Here is a 16,811-nt window from a genome sequence, read left to right on the forward strand (position 1 = left end):
TCCTGAAAAGTGCCTTGTCCTTCCAAAGGGGTTTCCCTATTCTGTAATTGGAGTGGTTTATGAAAGTATTGATCAAAAAAAAGATCAGAACTGACAGCTGGAGGGTCTCACTTGAAGCACCTTCAGAGTCTGACAGCGAGCTCTGTATAACTGCTCTTTGAGCACACTGCCTGAGCCACCAGAGCTGCCTCTTTATGGTGATTTTACCTAATTTATATTTCTCTATTTTGGTTACAAGTATGTCACTGTGTGAACCTGGATCAAAAGCTTTAGTCAAGTCAAGATAGATGGAGGTGATAATCTTGACTGCCTCTCTCTTCTTCATGAGGCCTATTTCTCTGAAGCAAAGGAAAGAAAAGAAATTATACTGGCTTGACAATTTATTCTGGACAAATGCATGTTGGCTTCTCTGAATCACCTTATTATCTAGACATTTACAAACAGCATTGCCATTTATTCAAACGCTTTTCCAGTCTTCAAAATTGGTCTGCCTGGTCAGTAATTCTCTGGGTCCAACCCAATCATTTTCCTCCAGATATTTTTTCACTCCTTCCAGCCCTTTGAGATCTTTCCTCCTTTCCCTGGCCATGCTTGTCCTACAAGCCAGAGTGCAGCCCAGTGCACTGCTGTGCTATCATCCACGCTTTGGCTGTCCCTCTGGCTGGCTTTGGATCCCTCTAGCCTAGGTGAAATTCAGACACTGGTTTCTGGGCTCTGGTACCCTGCCCATGCCACTGACCCTCCTGCATGCAAGGACAGTAACTTTGAGGAAAGCACCTACAGAAAACTTTTTGCCGGACATTGGCTCTACAGCATCACTGAAAAGTGCTTTGAGATTGAGGACAGCAGACTATCCTATTTCAGTCTGCCCATGTCACAGGTATATGAATGTGTGGGGGCCCTTATGGGACAGCAGAGTGATGCTATCCCTCATCCATGCCCCAGAGCACACCCCAACCCTGCCTCTTACTCGAGGTACTCACTCAGTTCAGATCTGTAAATGGACTTGCACATAAACACCAGCCTCTGCTTAAAATGCAGGATGGATGTAGACCAAAACCATTCTTAAATACATGTAATGGTCTGAAATTGCTCTGGCTACTTCTTTAAGTACTCCAGGGTATGTTTAAGTTGATCTTGCTGCTGAGCAAGAACATGTCTCATCTAAATATTTTTTAACATGCTCTTTCCCTACTCTGACCTGTGCTTTTATCCTTTTGTTACATTAATCACACTAGGCAGCCAGTCTCAGACACTTAGTGTAAGATTAAACAGTACAACATCAAATATTTCATCCTTATTCATAACACTCAATACTAGCTGAAAGCTTGCTTTAGTAATGAGCTTATATTCTTCACTCCTTTAACTTCTAATATACTTCCCAAATATTTTCTCCTTCCCTTTCATGACCCAGGATAATCACAGCTCATTTGCAACATCCACTTACTCGTCATTAACTTAGCTTTGTGCTTTTCTCTAGTACTCAGCGTTAGATACACGTCTTTGTTCTGTGCCTGAAGCATTACTTTGTAAGTCAGTGCTGAGCTGATGTGGCTGCACAGGCCCTCTCAGAGACCTTGCCATTCTGCCCAGCCCAGCAACTCAGAGAATTCACCCACCTGCTTCCTTAGCTGAACAGAGCCATGTAGGTCTCTTGTAGAAGTCCAGCTGTGCACCACAGGACCACAAGTGCTTTCCAGCCCTCCAGCCTCTCCCAGCCACCTTGTTTTCCCCCTGCCTTGGGCACACACAGTAAACAGTGGGATTTGGACAATTCTCCTTACATTCATACTGGCTGAAGACTTTTACTCAAGGCTTCCCACTGGCAAACATCTGCTTCTGGATCAAGGAAGCAAACACAGCAAGGGAATTGGCTCTCAGCTCGCTCTAGATGTGCCTGCCCTGGCAGCAAAGCACCGACACAAACCCACTGTCCAAACCACATTTCCCATGTCTGTGTGCACAAGCCTGGGCCAAAGCAAAGTGCCAGCAGAGCTCTGGGGCTCTCTCAAGGTAGAAGAGCTGAACATGTGCTGTGATTTAGCAAGGGCACAGGCTCTCATGGTTGCCGTTTGGCTGCATCCATCGCACAGTAACCCAGGTCATCAGGTGACAGATGAACACTGTGTGGGTTCTTGCAGAGACAGAGAGAGACAGACCAAACTCCAACCAGGAATATCCATCCAAAACCAAACACATTATTCCAGCTGTTGGCACCTTTGGTCTGTATATTGGAGACTTTCTCCATTTTGCAGCTATCCTATCTTTTAGCCTGTCTCAGCATCATGCTGAAGGCTCATCCTGAAGTGCTGATCTACAATAAATTGTTCCATAGATCATATCTACTGGAGCCAGTCTGATTTCCCCTGTGCTCTGGTGCAAATATTCTCCTGGACTCCCTTACAGCAGTTTCTGATTTGAGCTAAGACACAGTTCTCATTTCTTTCCTCTGTCACCTCCAAATGTGTTTCTTGTTGGCTCCTGACAACAACTTTCAGCAAAACAGCATCTAGAAACATCAAGTCATTACCAGCAGAGAAGAAATCTTTCACATTCTCCTCCTGCCAATGACAAATGACCATTTTTTTGTTTATTCTCCTCCCTGTGTAACTTGTCTCTGCTGTTTGCCAAGGGATCTGTTGCTGTGAAAGTCTCCTTGGACACTCAGCTTATCCTGAGTCTGCTGACTTTTTGTTTTGCTGGAGCAAATAGTTTATTCCTCCTCATTGGTGAGACAAAGTAGTGCATCTACAACAAAGTCCCTAGATGCCTTCCATCAAGGACGTTGCCAGCTATTCTTCCTTTGCTGCTTATCATGTGCCCCAGCCTGGCACCGTAAGTGGGCCTGACACTTCCCAGAGGATCCTGTGCCAGCCACCACAAGCAAAGCCAAGCCCAGGCACTTTGAAGAGTATATGCAAGAAGCAAGGCTACTCTCCTGCAGTCAGTCACAAGAGACTCCCCAAAATTATTCACTTGCTCACCTAGAAAGCACAGGGTACTTCACTCACAGGCAAAGTAACTCCAGCATCAGTTTTTGTACTTCAAGAGACAGGCAGATTAAGTTTTAGAGGTGAGGAACAGGGCAGCATATGAAGTCCCTCCCCAGTGCCAACGTGGACAGCAGGACAAGTTTTCCAGTGTGGAGGTGGGAGAAAGGAAGACAGAAAGCTTCACTCCTCACCATGGTTAGTTGGGATAAAGGCAAAGAGTGAGCTAAATCCAGATGACTCATTTTGTCTGAAGGCAATAACAAAGATTTTAAAGAGCTGTGATAACTCAGTGAAGCCTGGTCAAAGATCAAAGCAGTCCAGTCAATCTCTTTGGCTAAGTCTATACTTGGTGGAGAAGCAGCTCCTGCATCCTAAGTGCATTTTGAGCATAAGATACCACTGGGGCAGGAGAAGTTTTGGCTGTGCTCTGGCTATGTGCGGGTCTGGACTTCCTGTCAAAGGTAAGCACAGGCAGGCAGGCAGGGATGCCCAGCTGGTCCTTCAGTGAGGGGGACCAGGACCATGGAGTGACCAGCATGCCCATCTTGCATCTTGGAGCCAGCACAGCAGGGTACAGCACAAAGCACTCCTGCACTGTGGTGCATGCTCAGCAAAGGAGATTGCTGGTCTGTATCTCCGTTTTTTGCCATTCCTGTCCATTAACTGGGAATCAGGCAGCATTTCTGCTGTGGAAGAGTAAGCAATAAGAATGAAAAATCTCAAAAGTAATAAAACAAAACATAAAACGTAAAGAGCTTTGGTCAACATCGTCCTAGAAGACATTAGTCCCTAATTTTTTTTCTCAGAAGCCCTGCTGCAAAAGCTTAGTCCCTGTTCACATCCACACCCCCGAGGTCTAGAAACAGCACTGGTAAAAATGCAGTCAGTCAAGCCACAGCTAAAGAGGAGATCCCACACAAGAAGAAACAAGCCTGCTAAAAGCTCAGTTGCCACTGTCAGACTCATGAGTTTTTGCACATCCAGGAATGTCACGGTGAAAAGCAACCCTCGTGAGTTGGGGTACACTATCACCTTTCTGCCACTGCCTGAGACACCTGCATGGAGAGACAGTTGGAGGCTCTTTCGACAGAAAAGTGACTTTTCAGCTCAGGAGGCTGAACCTTGCATGGAGGCAAAATCAGATATTCCAAAAAGGTTCATCTAAGCCTCTTCCTCTCAGACTCTATTAGATAAAGGAAGGCAGGTCCCATAACAAACCATAAGTAAAACAGCTATTAACACCTTCCTTCTTTCAGTGCCATATAAAAGGATAAATTGTAATGAGACATTTAAAAAAATTAACTTTAGGAGCTCAGGCAGATATATCTGATTCTGTAAGGCCTGATGAAATTCAGCCTAGGGTGCTTAAGGGAGCAGCTGAAGCAATCTCTGAATTTCACTGCAATTACCCATGAAAACTAAAAGAGAGAAGAGGTCCTGTAGGATATGAACAAGGGAAAAAAAGCCCCTAGGAAATCCCAGAAAACAAAACCTGTCTCAAAGGATAGGTTAAAGGACTGTGGATGAGTCAGCCTAATGCTGAATTTCGAGAGCCGGAACAAAGTATTAAGTCATCCATATATATGTACAGCATAAGAAGATAAGGAACAGTGCACATGGGTTCATCAAAAATGACCTGGTCAAACAGAATGTATTTCCTTCCTTTTCAGGGTAACAGGCCTAAAGGAAGGACTAGATGTGTTTTACCTTTAATTTTGTAAGGATTCTGGCATACTCCCTGTGATGTTTTCAGAAGCAATATAAGGATTTACTATTAAGTGGATGAGTGCTTTAATATGAATTTCCAGGAGTTTAGTCAGTGATTTCTTGACCACTTGGGGGAACATTTCTAGATGGTCCCACAAGGCAGTATCCTAGGTTCAGTTCTATACAATATTTTCATTAGTAAGTAGCATAATGACTTGCAAAATACATGGAATGTTTGCAGATGGCAGAGCTGAGAAACAGAGGATTCTGCTAGGATCAGGTTTCAAAGTTATCTCAATAAACTGGAACAGAATCTGAAAATAATAGGTGAAATGTGATAAAGACAAGGAGAGAGGGACACAGACAGGAAGAAGAAAGCATATAAACATGTAGAAATTAGGGAATTTATGGCTAAGTGACAGTAGTGCAGAAAAGAATCAGAGACTGGTGTGGGAATCAGCAAAGTGATACTGCTGGAGGGTGCAGAAATCCTTTTCTCATGCATTAAGAGGTGTGTACTATATAAGACACAGTAGGCAATGACTCCTGTCTGTCAGTACAGGTGAAGACAGCTAGACTGCCCAGTGTCACTTTGAAGAATGCACTTCAGGAGTGGTAACACAACATCTGTGATAGCATGAGTGGAAGAAAAGGACACTCTCAAGGCCTCTTCTGCTTCTCATTTCTGTGATTCACAAACAGCTCACCACTTCCAGAAAGGAAGGTTTAGTCTGATTTTAAATTCAGTCTCACCTCTCACATGTTTACTGCATGTCATGTTCAATCACACTGTGACTACTTCATTCACTGCAATAGATGAGGCTACTTTGTATAGCAAACAAGTCTTTTCAGTGTGAGTAAAAGCTGATGGAGAGAGATATATGAAAATTACTTGTTACGTAAAAATAAATTCATTGAAAAATGTTTTATCTTAAAATCTGTATTTTCTTTTAAATGCAAATGTTTCAGCTATGACAGTAATCTGCAGATAAGGGAGTTGCTAAGCAAAGGAGGGTTCTGAGGGCTATTCTATCCTTTTTAGAAAAAGTTGTTGACATTTTACCATGCAAGAAGATAGAATGGGTCAGCTCAATGTAGTTAGGAAGTAAACTTGCTCCCATGACAGAAGCCACTGCAGAGGTAAGGTCTGCAAAGAATAACTCTTTCTAAAGGTGAACCAGTAACACTTAAATACTTGGTTGAACTGTTTGCCTTAGAGAGGAAATGGTTTAGAAATCTGGTGAATATCAAATGTTCAAAGATTCCAATGCCCTTAAGTCAGTTTGGGCTTCCTGCATTTGTCTTACATCCTTAATGAGCAACTCTGATCTAAGGTAGTCCCTGCCATCCTATCCTACCTGTAGCAGCAGCAGGGGTTTACTCAGATGTCTCCTTACTTTACCTACTGTATGTTTGCGACAATAGATATGTCAGTTTGAAGGGCCAGGAGGGGTGACAGGTTTGGTAACTGCAGACTGGCACTGAAACAAAGGCAGGTGCTTCATCTACCAAAAACTTAGGCAGCAACCAAAGTAGTCAGCTTGGCAGGACCATATCTCACCAAGCAGAGATGCAGGAGGATGAATTCCTTCAGCAATGCTGTGACAACCAAAACCTTCTCAAAACCTCCTGGAGCAGAAGACACAGCCCAGCACTGCCTGGATGCTCCAGAAGCAGCCCTCAACTGCAGACTGTCATCATAGACATGAGACTGGATAATGACTTTGTTCACAGGTACCAGCAAATTCCAGGCCTGTCTGGTGGAACTTGCTACAGACAATGCTAGGAACTTTCCATCCAACAAATTTATGAATTCTTCTCTTCTAGCAGCAGATGGCTACTTGCAAATTTTACTACAAGCATTCCTGAAGTTTTCTTCTCCAAAGTCCTTAAAAGCTTCCTGATAGCTGATGGAAAAGAGCTAGATGAGTTCACCAGCAACAAGGAAACACTCTAAAAGAAACTCCCACATCTTAGTTAGTCCCACAGACACTCCTGTTCTGAAAAATACTGCTCTCCTACACTTAGATCAAATGCTCTCCACCTTGATAGCATCTTCCTGGGACTCAGAGCTTCAGGCACCATGTCTTGAACATCAAGGAACTCAAGGGTGCAAGATCAGCAGAGAGGAGCAGAAAGTCAGGCCCACTGCATCAGCATGTTCACAGACATCCACAAATTTGGGGCACAGAAAAAGGATAGCAAAACCTCTCCTACTAAAGACCACATTTGGTGATATTGGGAGGGACCCATCAGTAAGCAGAGAGCATGATCATGGGAGTGCCACTGATGCAGGGCAAAGGCCCAGCCTGAGGCTTGTGCATCACATGCTTCAGAGACTCAGATTTATCTGAAGGAAGTAGAGCTCAGTTATAAACAGCACTGGATAAGGCTGGCCCTCCTTTCAGTTTGTTTGCTTCCTGCTGGGATTCGGATGCTCTGCTTCGCACAGCGTTGTAACAGGAATTTGCTTGCTTATTCCTCTCGCAGCACTTCCCAGTGTATTTATTAGTCTGGCATGTTAACAGCCAAGGAGAGAGGAACCAGGCATTAGACTGTCACCTGTCTGTCCCATTAGGAGCCATATTCCCATGTCAGACACAACACGCAGCTGAATGATGGGTGCCAGAGGCCAACAAAGCTCAGGGGTATTTGACCAGCTGCAATTCACAGCTCTTGGTTTCAATTCTGACTGTACTCACGGAGCAAAATTTCCAATTTACAGACAAAATATGAAGTTTCCCGCTCCATGTGCAGGAAAACCAGACACACACAGCAGGCAGGTTGACATCCAAACTCCCAAGTTATCTGATGGTGCTAAAACAGAAATAGCATCTGACAGAAGGTTCTCATCACCACAGGATCAGCAGGGATTGGGAAAGACAGCCCCAGGGCCTGTTGGGTGCTGAGACTCCTGGGCACTACATCAAGCTGTGGCAGCTCCCCATGGCCCCAGGGATGGGAGTAGGGTGGGAGCCATCACCAGCCCGGGCTCCCTACATCTCGCTATGTGTCAAAGTGACCTTGCCTGCACCATCTCTGTTCAGCTTCTCTCTCGCTCTGCCATTATCACTCTCTTATCTTTATTTCATCCTCTTCAGAGCAGCACTGTGTTGTCTCAGGCTGTATTGGAGCCATTAAGACCCATCAGTGTATTTATATACACTATAAAGCAGTAGAACAGGATTCAAAGATCCAAGCAACCAAACAAATGCATTACAACTTCTCTGCTATTTTAAATCTCAGGCTAACATTTTCCAACATCCCAAGGCTTTCATGAAGTTTTAAATTTTACAAGTGAAGTTTTCTCCACAAACTAGCATCAGTGCAACTAAAGGGCATGGAAAATTTCTTGTATTTTGCTTGCAGACACCAGAAAAGAAATAAACAACCTGAAAATCCAAAATAAGATGGTTTGGATCTTAAGTAAAAGGAAGAGAAGAGAGAATAGCAACACGTTACAAGAGGAGAATCTACTGAGCAAGGAACAGTGAGAGCAGAAGGTTCAGCATCTGCATGAAGTACAGAGAGAAATACAGCATCCAAGCAGAAAGAGCTCATTTTTAGACAAACATTACATGACCTGCGAGGGATGCTTTGCAAGACAATTTCTAACCCACAAGAATCCACATCCAAGGAACAATTTAAAAACAATCAGTTACAGAAAATGAATCTCCAGAAGATACAGTTAGATACCATCTCAAAAACACACCATCAAAGTTAAAGGATCAAGGATTTTATTCATTATTGTGAAAGACATTTGGATACTTACCTTGCCGAACCTTAGAGTGGTTTGAAAAGTGTCCAAACTCTTTGAACAACATAAAAACATGCTGCAAAAGGCTTTATCCACCATTTCTGCCACAGGAGTGCCTTGCAATTTCCAGCACCTCCACCATGCCTAAATGAGCCCAAAGCTTCTGTGTGAATTTCTGGGACCCCGCAGAGCCTTTCCACAAAACAGTAAAACTTAACTCCGTGGGAGACAGGATTTCCTCCAGCAGGGCTGTGTCTGTGTGTCTGTAGTGAGCTCTCCCACTAACAAGGGACAACCAGAAGGCTGCTGATCTTAACCTTGATTTCTACCACAAGCATATAGCAACTCTTCCCAAGCACGGCCCTTCCTGCCCAGTTCCCTCCAGGAGAGGTTGAGGACATGACAGGTGCGTTGGCCACTAAGTGACTCATGGTGCTTCTGCAAGGGATGTGGTGTCAGGTCCTTAGCAGACTGGCACAACTCCTGCTCCTCCTGTTAGTGGATGCAGAACTGACTGTAGGGAACAGGGTTGCAGCTAAGGACTGCTCCAACAAGGAAGCCTCTGACAGATTAAGAGCTCCAGACCCCAAATGCATGTTGGCTGGACCATGGCTGCCTTTCCCACTCCTCTGTACTTCTGTGCAAGCACAGAACAAGTAAAGTGACCTCTCTGGTGAGGATACAGTGGCCTCTTTTATTCCTGGGATGTCAGAAGTTAATTAGACTTTTTGCCCTGTTTGCACTGGGCCAGATATGCAAGGCAGGGCTGGTAGCATGAAAAATGTAGTAGAAAGCTGGAGCTGAAGAGAAAGGCCCCCTGTGCAAATATTGCACTGACCTACTATAAGAGACACACAACTGTCTTGCAATACTGTAGAAGTTTGGTGTTAAATGATTCTCACCATCAGGTTTATGTTCCGCTTTCCTTTCAGGCTACATTCTCCCACTTGCCAGTCCACATCCTGGTGCTCCTCATCCCTATCTTGGGTCCAGCCTCCTTGATTTCAGGTCTCTATTGCTTTCTTTTCTTCTCCAGATTTCTATTTCTCCTCTAGAGTTATCCAGTAGCAGTATCCTCACAGACATGAATGAGAATTTTTTCACTGAACTACCCCCAGCAAACACCTATTTTGTGCTTCTTAGCAGTGAAGGTAACAGGAAGGGTGTTGAGGCTGTTCTGAGACAGCTGATCTTTATTCTGACCTTGATAGCAACCTTCTGTCTTATATTTTTCTTTTATTTGCTTTGCATCAAACAATTTGTTTGCCTGAAGCCAAAGAAACAAAATATTATGTGAAGCAGTAACATCTCAGAGGCAATGCAAGCTGCAAAATCTGTTTGTCTGACTGCAGATGACAGATTTAGGAGAATGCCCGTCATCAGAAATGAAACAATGTGCTGGTGTGACTGTGGATTACAAACAAAATGCTTTTTTTTTCTCCTAAGTGCAGCAAATATGATCATCTTCCCAGAAAGGGCTTTTTTTTGTGCAGCTGTGTGCAGCAGCAAGCCATGCTGACTTTAAAGGGATTTTCATCTACTCCATCAGCAAAACAAGACTTCAGTGTGTCTGAGGTGGTTTCAGAACTTGCTAAAGTGCAGCGTAGACTTATTTAGGGACTTAGATTGGAACATAGAAAGTAGAGATGAAGAAGGGATCATACAATTATAGGGCAAACTCTAGCGAGCAAGTTTCAGGTGTGTTTTACCTGGCTTACATTTGAGATGGGACTTCTGCAAATTCTACTGGGAAACTATTCTGCAAGCTGACACTTCTTTTAGTTTCCTTTTGCAGTTTGCAGACTACTACCATCCTGCTTTGTCCTTTTTGTTCAAACCATGAGCATCACATCTAACCTGAGTTGCATTTGGTGAAGAATTAGCCAGCAGTGGCCAGCTTTTTCTCTTCCCATACACGAAAATAAGGCAGAAAATAATTCTCTCGGGATGCCATCTGAAGCTCCATGGCATCGGCTCCTCAGGGAGGCCAAATCAGCTTCAGTAAATTAACAATGAACAAAGGTGCTTTTCTAACCAGTGATCTCTCCATAGCAATTCCAAACCACGCTGTGACTGCAGAGATTTGCTTTAAGCACAGCCAAAAGAAATGTTCCCTTTGCAGATCTTAGGGTCAACACTCTGCAGTGACAATTTAGTCAGTAACTCTGATGGTAAGCAAGTAAAAAAATAATTATTTCTAACCCTCTGTAGCAGTGCTGGCTCTGTACAAGCCCAGCAGCAAGCAGAAATAATGTCCTTTGACTTGATGTGAAAGTGAACTAGAAGCACAGATTGAAAACAAATTTGTCAAAAAAGATGTGTTTCAGGAGGGAGACTGAACAACAGAAACGTTGACACTGCAGATAGTTTCAGTTATCAATCCCTGTTTCTGACCTGCTGCAGCTTTCAAATGCTTCAAACCTAAAATGTAGAAAGGTATGAGAAAAAGCAGTCTTCTCAGCTGTAAATAAACCCTAATCATAATCTTTTTTAAAAAAAGAAAGGAGAAAGTAAGAACAAATTCCATAGCTAGAAAGGGGAGAGGCTCCATGCTGACAGCCCCTTCCCAGCACGGTTTCATTTCTTCCCAGAGGATACTGCTCTTGTGGGCTCTGGGTGCCAAAGTCTAATCCAGTTGTTCCACTTTGGCACCTTCATTAACATCCACTGCCAAGCCCTGGGATGTGAGCCATTGGCTCAGAAAAATACACTGACCAGGAACTTGCTTTGTAGGCTTACTCAGAAATGATGGGAGTGTGAAGATTTTGCTGACTATTTGAGCATTATGTTGATTAAAGTAGGGTTTAGTTTAACAGCACCTAGGCTTTTTCCTAGCAGAACATGACAGTTTTGACACAGTTTCACAGGAGGTGACTCCTTTTCAGCTGATGTTTATATTCAAAGGCAGAGGCCTGAATTCATTGACCTGGAGACCATTTCTAGTTCTGTGCTGCTGTAAGACCTAAGGTTATGCACAGCATTATGCACACTGCACTGCAGGCATACACATTCACATGTCTATGAACGTGTTTATTCCCTTCTGGATTTGGATGCTCATCGATCAGTACCAAGCAATTAGAAATGTGTAATTTAAAACAAGCCAGAATTTTCCATTATTCACAATGCAGTAGCACTTAATATAGAAGACAATTGCCAAATACATAAGAAACCATTGTTACACTCTTTAAAAATAGGGAGTGGTATTAGGCAGAGAAACACCTTCTTAGGTAACAGAATTAGAAAATGCGTATTATTTTGTTTTGCTGTTCATAATGGGCAATATTACATCAGCTTTGTTTTATGCAAATGCACTGAGATATTACTAAGTCACTGAAGATGAAGCAGCACAAGAAAAGAGCTGTCAGTCTGCTTTACTCACTTCCCATTTTGCTTCCATTGTGAAAGGGCTGTATTGTTTCTAAAGGAAGAAGCCAGGCAGTCCAGAGAACAAAAGCTAATTGTTTGGGAGAATTTTGTTACTTTTCTACTTTGTTCACTTTTTCTACAAAAGTGAGGTCCAGGACCTAGACAAAGACCAGGCTTCAGATTAGTTGGGATGTTGGTGAGCTAAATATGAGAAACAAGGCATCACTTTCTAGAATCATTTAATGCTGAATGAGGAATAACAATCCAATGTCTCACCCTAACAGATAGTCTGTGTTGACTTTCCTCCCATCAAATGGAGCAAAAACCTTTTCTAAATATTTTGGCTGATATTGACAAATGCTTACATTTCAGATCTTTCCAACAGAGGTACAAGCTCTCTGGATTGCTGTACAATCACCTAATTACTAACTTTGCTCACTAAGTTTTGTAGCAAGTAAAAAATCCTAAAGTTTAGTAAAAATATTGGTACTTTAATCACAAAATCACAGAAAGGTTTGGATTGGAAGGGACCTTAAAGGCCATCTTGTTCCAACTCCCTGCCATGGGCAGGAATGACTTCCACTAGGCCAGGTTGCTCAGAGGCATTTTCTTATTGCAGGAGAAAACTCAGAATAATTATTCTTAGTACTCAATCTGCGAAATAAAAAAGCAGGGACTACAGCCTACTCATAGCTACACCTGTCCCTATCCATGATGTATTTTCTGTCCTTTTCAGTGGTATCTTCCTAGAGTGCCTGATGATTTTTTTCACTTCTGAGCCACATTGCTGCCAAGTGGCACGCACAAACCTTCCTCTAAATACCCCATACAGGCTGCCTCCACTCCTGAATGTACCTGCTTCTGGTCTGCAGGGATGAGGCTGCTAATAACAGCCCTTAAGCTTACCCTGTCCTTCCCAATTCCATCTGGGGCACAAATGATATGGAATTCTGGCATCTATAGTGTGCAGTAACAACTGCAACCTCCCATAGCATGCTGCAGTAAGGCCATAAAAAACTGCACATAGGACTTATTATTTGGCCAGGCTTTTCTGGAAGCCTAAATGGCAGTGGGAGAAGCTCAGAGTTTTCTCTGTGTGTATGTGTGTGTGTGTATGTGCATGCCTGACACACTGTATTACAATAACAGCCCATGGCTGGGGTACAATGTTAACCTGGAAGAAGAGATGTAATTATTTGCTAGAGGAAAAGCTTTGGACAGACAAGCAGGAAATATAAAATTCAGGCCTTCTCTGAAATGTTACATTTGCATAAACTCTCTCTTTATAGCAAGCACAGGTCTTGCTCTTGGCATATTCCACATTCATCTGCAGTTCCATCAGGTTCCCTTGATTTCTTGGACTTACATAGGAAGATGCAATAATAAGAAGCCATGGCTGGGGGACAATCCACACACAGCAGGTGCCAAAGTACCAGGGACATTGACACGTGACTGTATTAGCCAGCCTAGATCAGGTGGCAGCAATAGTTACAGCAGCAACACCCGTGGCCCAGGCTGGCAAATCAAATACACACCTCTGCACCTCAACGGGCTTATACAGACCATGTTGAAATAGATGCTGCCACAATTCTGCTGCTATAAATGAGATCAGAAGCACATATAACCTACAGTGCTTCAATCTGGGCTCAGATTACATCGTAGGCATAACTGTAAAGTTAGCTGGATGTAGCAGCATATTCACCCTGATCTTTCACAGCACCATCCATCTGGGGGCTCTTTGTGACAGACGCCAGAGTGGCATTACTTTAAGAGCATTACCTGCACATCACAATTCTTAATTCACTAGAGTACTTCAGGATCAATTACAAGGTCAACTACAAGGTAGTGTGTCCTGAATCATACTGGCAGCCAGTTCCACAGGCAGCTGCCCCTGGATTTATTGTGCCCAACAGATCTCTTTTAGAGCTGATATACTTGTTTTATACACAGCTTATGACTTGCTGCCCTGCGATTTTCTATTTGGAACATAAATAGCATTGCATGCTGGTATATACGATACAGCTCTTCTCCAAAAAGAAGTAATTTATAATAATAAAAACTAAGAAATAATTGTTTATAGCAAACTTTTGCTCCCATGCTTAGCTTCTGTTGGGAACCAAGGATTCATGCGGTTGCTTTGCTTTTCTGCATATTGCAAAATTAGTTTGAAAAAAGAACTTAATAATCAACCAGAAATGCGTATATTAAAACAACACCTTTCTCCATACAGCGCTTTTCCAGCTGTGCCCAAAATCAGTCCTATTTAAAGCCCATTTAGAGGAAAGGAAAAGCAGCCTTACCTGCCACACTGGCCCTGAGTGCTTTCCTGACGCAGCACTGCTCTTGTAGCTGGGCTGGGAGGTTTCCTTCCTCAGGTTGTAGATGGCCACATTGCCATCATAGAAGCCCACTGCTATGAGGTGGGGGTGCTCACTGTTGAAGTCCAGGCACATGACGCCACTGTCGCTGCTGAAGATGTACTCTGGGAAGGAGGGGTTCTTCAGGGTGTAGAGCAGGAGCATGCCATGGCCCTGCTTCATGAAGTCATCTAAACAAGGAGATGTTAAATCAGTTTCCAGCTATTGAAACATACAATCTGACAGCACCCAGTTATGCCTAAAACCCCTGAATGCACAGTTATGTGGGAAGGGCATCAGTCACAGGACCAAATGGTCACACTGGTGTGCCTACATCTGAACATCCTTTATGCCGTTGATATATCACTCCCACTAAGGATTCCACTAACGTTGCAGACATTGAAGGATAGTTGAACCAAGGATAGTGTCATTTCAGTTTCTGTATTGGCAATATTTGATATTTCAGTCTCCACTGCTTTTTCAAAGAAAAGCATTTCATTAAAGTACCTGTAAAGCATCATATCCATTGCCATTACTCGTTAAGTGGACAATATACAAGTCACAACTGATTTATTTTCTGTTGATGTCCAACATCTCCTTGTTTGGCACAGAAACTCCTTTTTGGCAAGACTTTCCATTCTCTTTTCTATTTACTTTCCCCTTTCCTTTGCACTGCTAAAATTAGGTCTCCCTATTCTCAGTAGGACCATCTTTCTTTTGTGTTTTTTACTTATCATGCCCTGGCTGCCTCTGCAATTCTCAGGGTTTTTTGGTGATGTAAAAAACAATTTCCAAATTCTCTGAAAGGGGAAGAAAAGCTGTCGATGTAGATAAGCTCTCCAGAAACAAAGAAGGAACTTTCCTAATCTATGAAAACAATGCTGTCTCTGAGAGTATCCTAGCCATCTAGTGCTTTTTATTACTGTCAATGCCTGCAGGCACCCAGTATATGGGAAATAAATTCTGCTTTCTGTGCTACAAGTATTCCGTATATATCCTATTTCCAGAACAGTCCTCTTCTTTTAAAAATGCTTCCTACGTCTCTTCACATTTTGTGCAGTCTGCAGGATTAGGACTTGGCAAATGTGTACTCCAGAGATAACATTAACTTTAGAAAACTCTCCTTAGCAGTAAGCTGATCCCAAATCAGCATGCTGATAGAGACTTTGTGTACGTCAAATTTATCAGGGCCACATTGAGAGAACATTCAAAGAACCAGCAAAGAAACACATACCAATAGAACTGCTGCTTTGTATTTGATTGTGGAAATATTCTCTGTTCGCAGGTCTCTCCATGTTGGTATTAGATGAGGAAAATGGCTTCTTCATTGGGCAGAAAGGTAAGATTCCAAAACTGGCATTACTTTAAACATATCTGAACCCAAATAACAATTTAAACTTTTTTTTTTTTTTTGATGAGGGGAAGCTTATTCCTAGAATTCTAGCTGAACATGTTTTCTCTATCAGAGATTTGCCCAGTTCTTTTAATTCACGGAATTGTCTTTGTTCTTAGCCAAGTAATGTCATTGAACTGGTATTTAGTTGAGGTCCATCCACAACAAGGATGAATCCATTCTCTCCTCAGGAGTAAAAACACTTGGGAAGGCTGTGGAAATGACCACCTGGAGTGACTCAGAGCAGAATGGACTATGAAGTCAAATCAGCCTTTGAATCCAATCTGTTTCATAATCTTATTTCTCCTGGAGTGTGCTGACCAGACAGATATATTTTCAAAAAGTCTGTGGAGCACATTCATTTTCTATTTGTTAGCACTGTGCCAGGGAGCCTTGGAGAGCTGTCCCCCATCACCCTGTACAGACAGCAGAAGAGACACCTCCTCAGAGGGTAATTCAGCCACCAAAGATCTGAATTGGGTTTTGGAGGCTGTTCTCTCCCCAGTGATCTGGCAGGAACAAAGGCCAGCCACATTCTTCAATTAGAGGTGATAGAGCAGGCCTTTATCAGCTGAAATAGCCCAGCAGCTTCACCAACTGAAGCAACTTCCACCTGGAGGTTAGCCTGGCAAGGGAAGAGCAAAGCCTTGGGAAAAAGCTCTGGGAGAATGAAACACTTTGCAGTTACAACACCCAAATGCAGGTCTATGTGTGGATGCCTGTACGCTCAGAGTCCAAGCTCCTGCCATCATCAGTAGAGATCAATCAATCCACTTCACTGAGTGCAGAAAATTCACTTCAAAGGCGAGTAAATCTGATTTACTCCCTATGCTCCACTGACTATAATAACCACCACTGACTTGGTAAACCCACCTTAATACAGGAGCTGCATCCTACTCATTATATTATTATTATGTTATGAAATATCGTGGATGTGGGTTAAAGCACAGATGTGTGAACACCACACATAAGTCTGAATAATACAATTGCTAAAATACAGCCTATTCCTCATGAAAGGCAACGTGAGAAGAAAACCCCACAAATAACACTGAAACAAGTTGCATAAACCCCAGTAAAGCCTTCTGGAATAGGCAGATAAATCCATTTTAACAAAGGGTGAGTTCTCACCCAGAATACTAAACGGTTACGTACATGTCATACACGTTCTTTAATAAATAAATGAAAATAGCTTTTTTCATTAGTGATATTCAGTGTTCCAGAATGGCAGGGACAGCACA

At 42.9% G+C, this 16,811-nt stretch overlaps 1 protein-coding gene across 1 annotated transcript in view; it reads right to left on the reverse strand.

Annotated features, from left to right (window-relative positions):
- The window catches only part of DNAI1 (dynein axonemal intermediate chain 1), a 141,416-nt gene that overhangs the window by 59,780 nt on the left and 64,825 nt on the right, over positions 1–16,811 (reverse strand). The window contains exon 13 of the mRNA XM_029961550.1: positions 14,124–14,371. Within this exon, the coding sequence (XP_029817410.1) occupies positions 14,124–14,371 (248 nt within the window). The remainder of the gene's footprint in view (positions 1–14,123; positions 14,372–16,811) is intronic.

This window comes from Manacus vitellinus, unplaced genomic scaffold (genome assembly GCF_001715985.3).
Source record: "Manacus vitellinus isolate BGI_N305 unplaced genomic scaffold, ASM171598v3 scaffold_36_pilon, whole genome shotgun sequence".
Classification (NCBI taxonomy): Eukaryota; Metazoa; Chordata; class Aves; order Passeriformes; family Pipridae; genus Manacus; species Manacus vitellinus.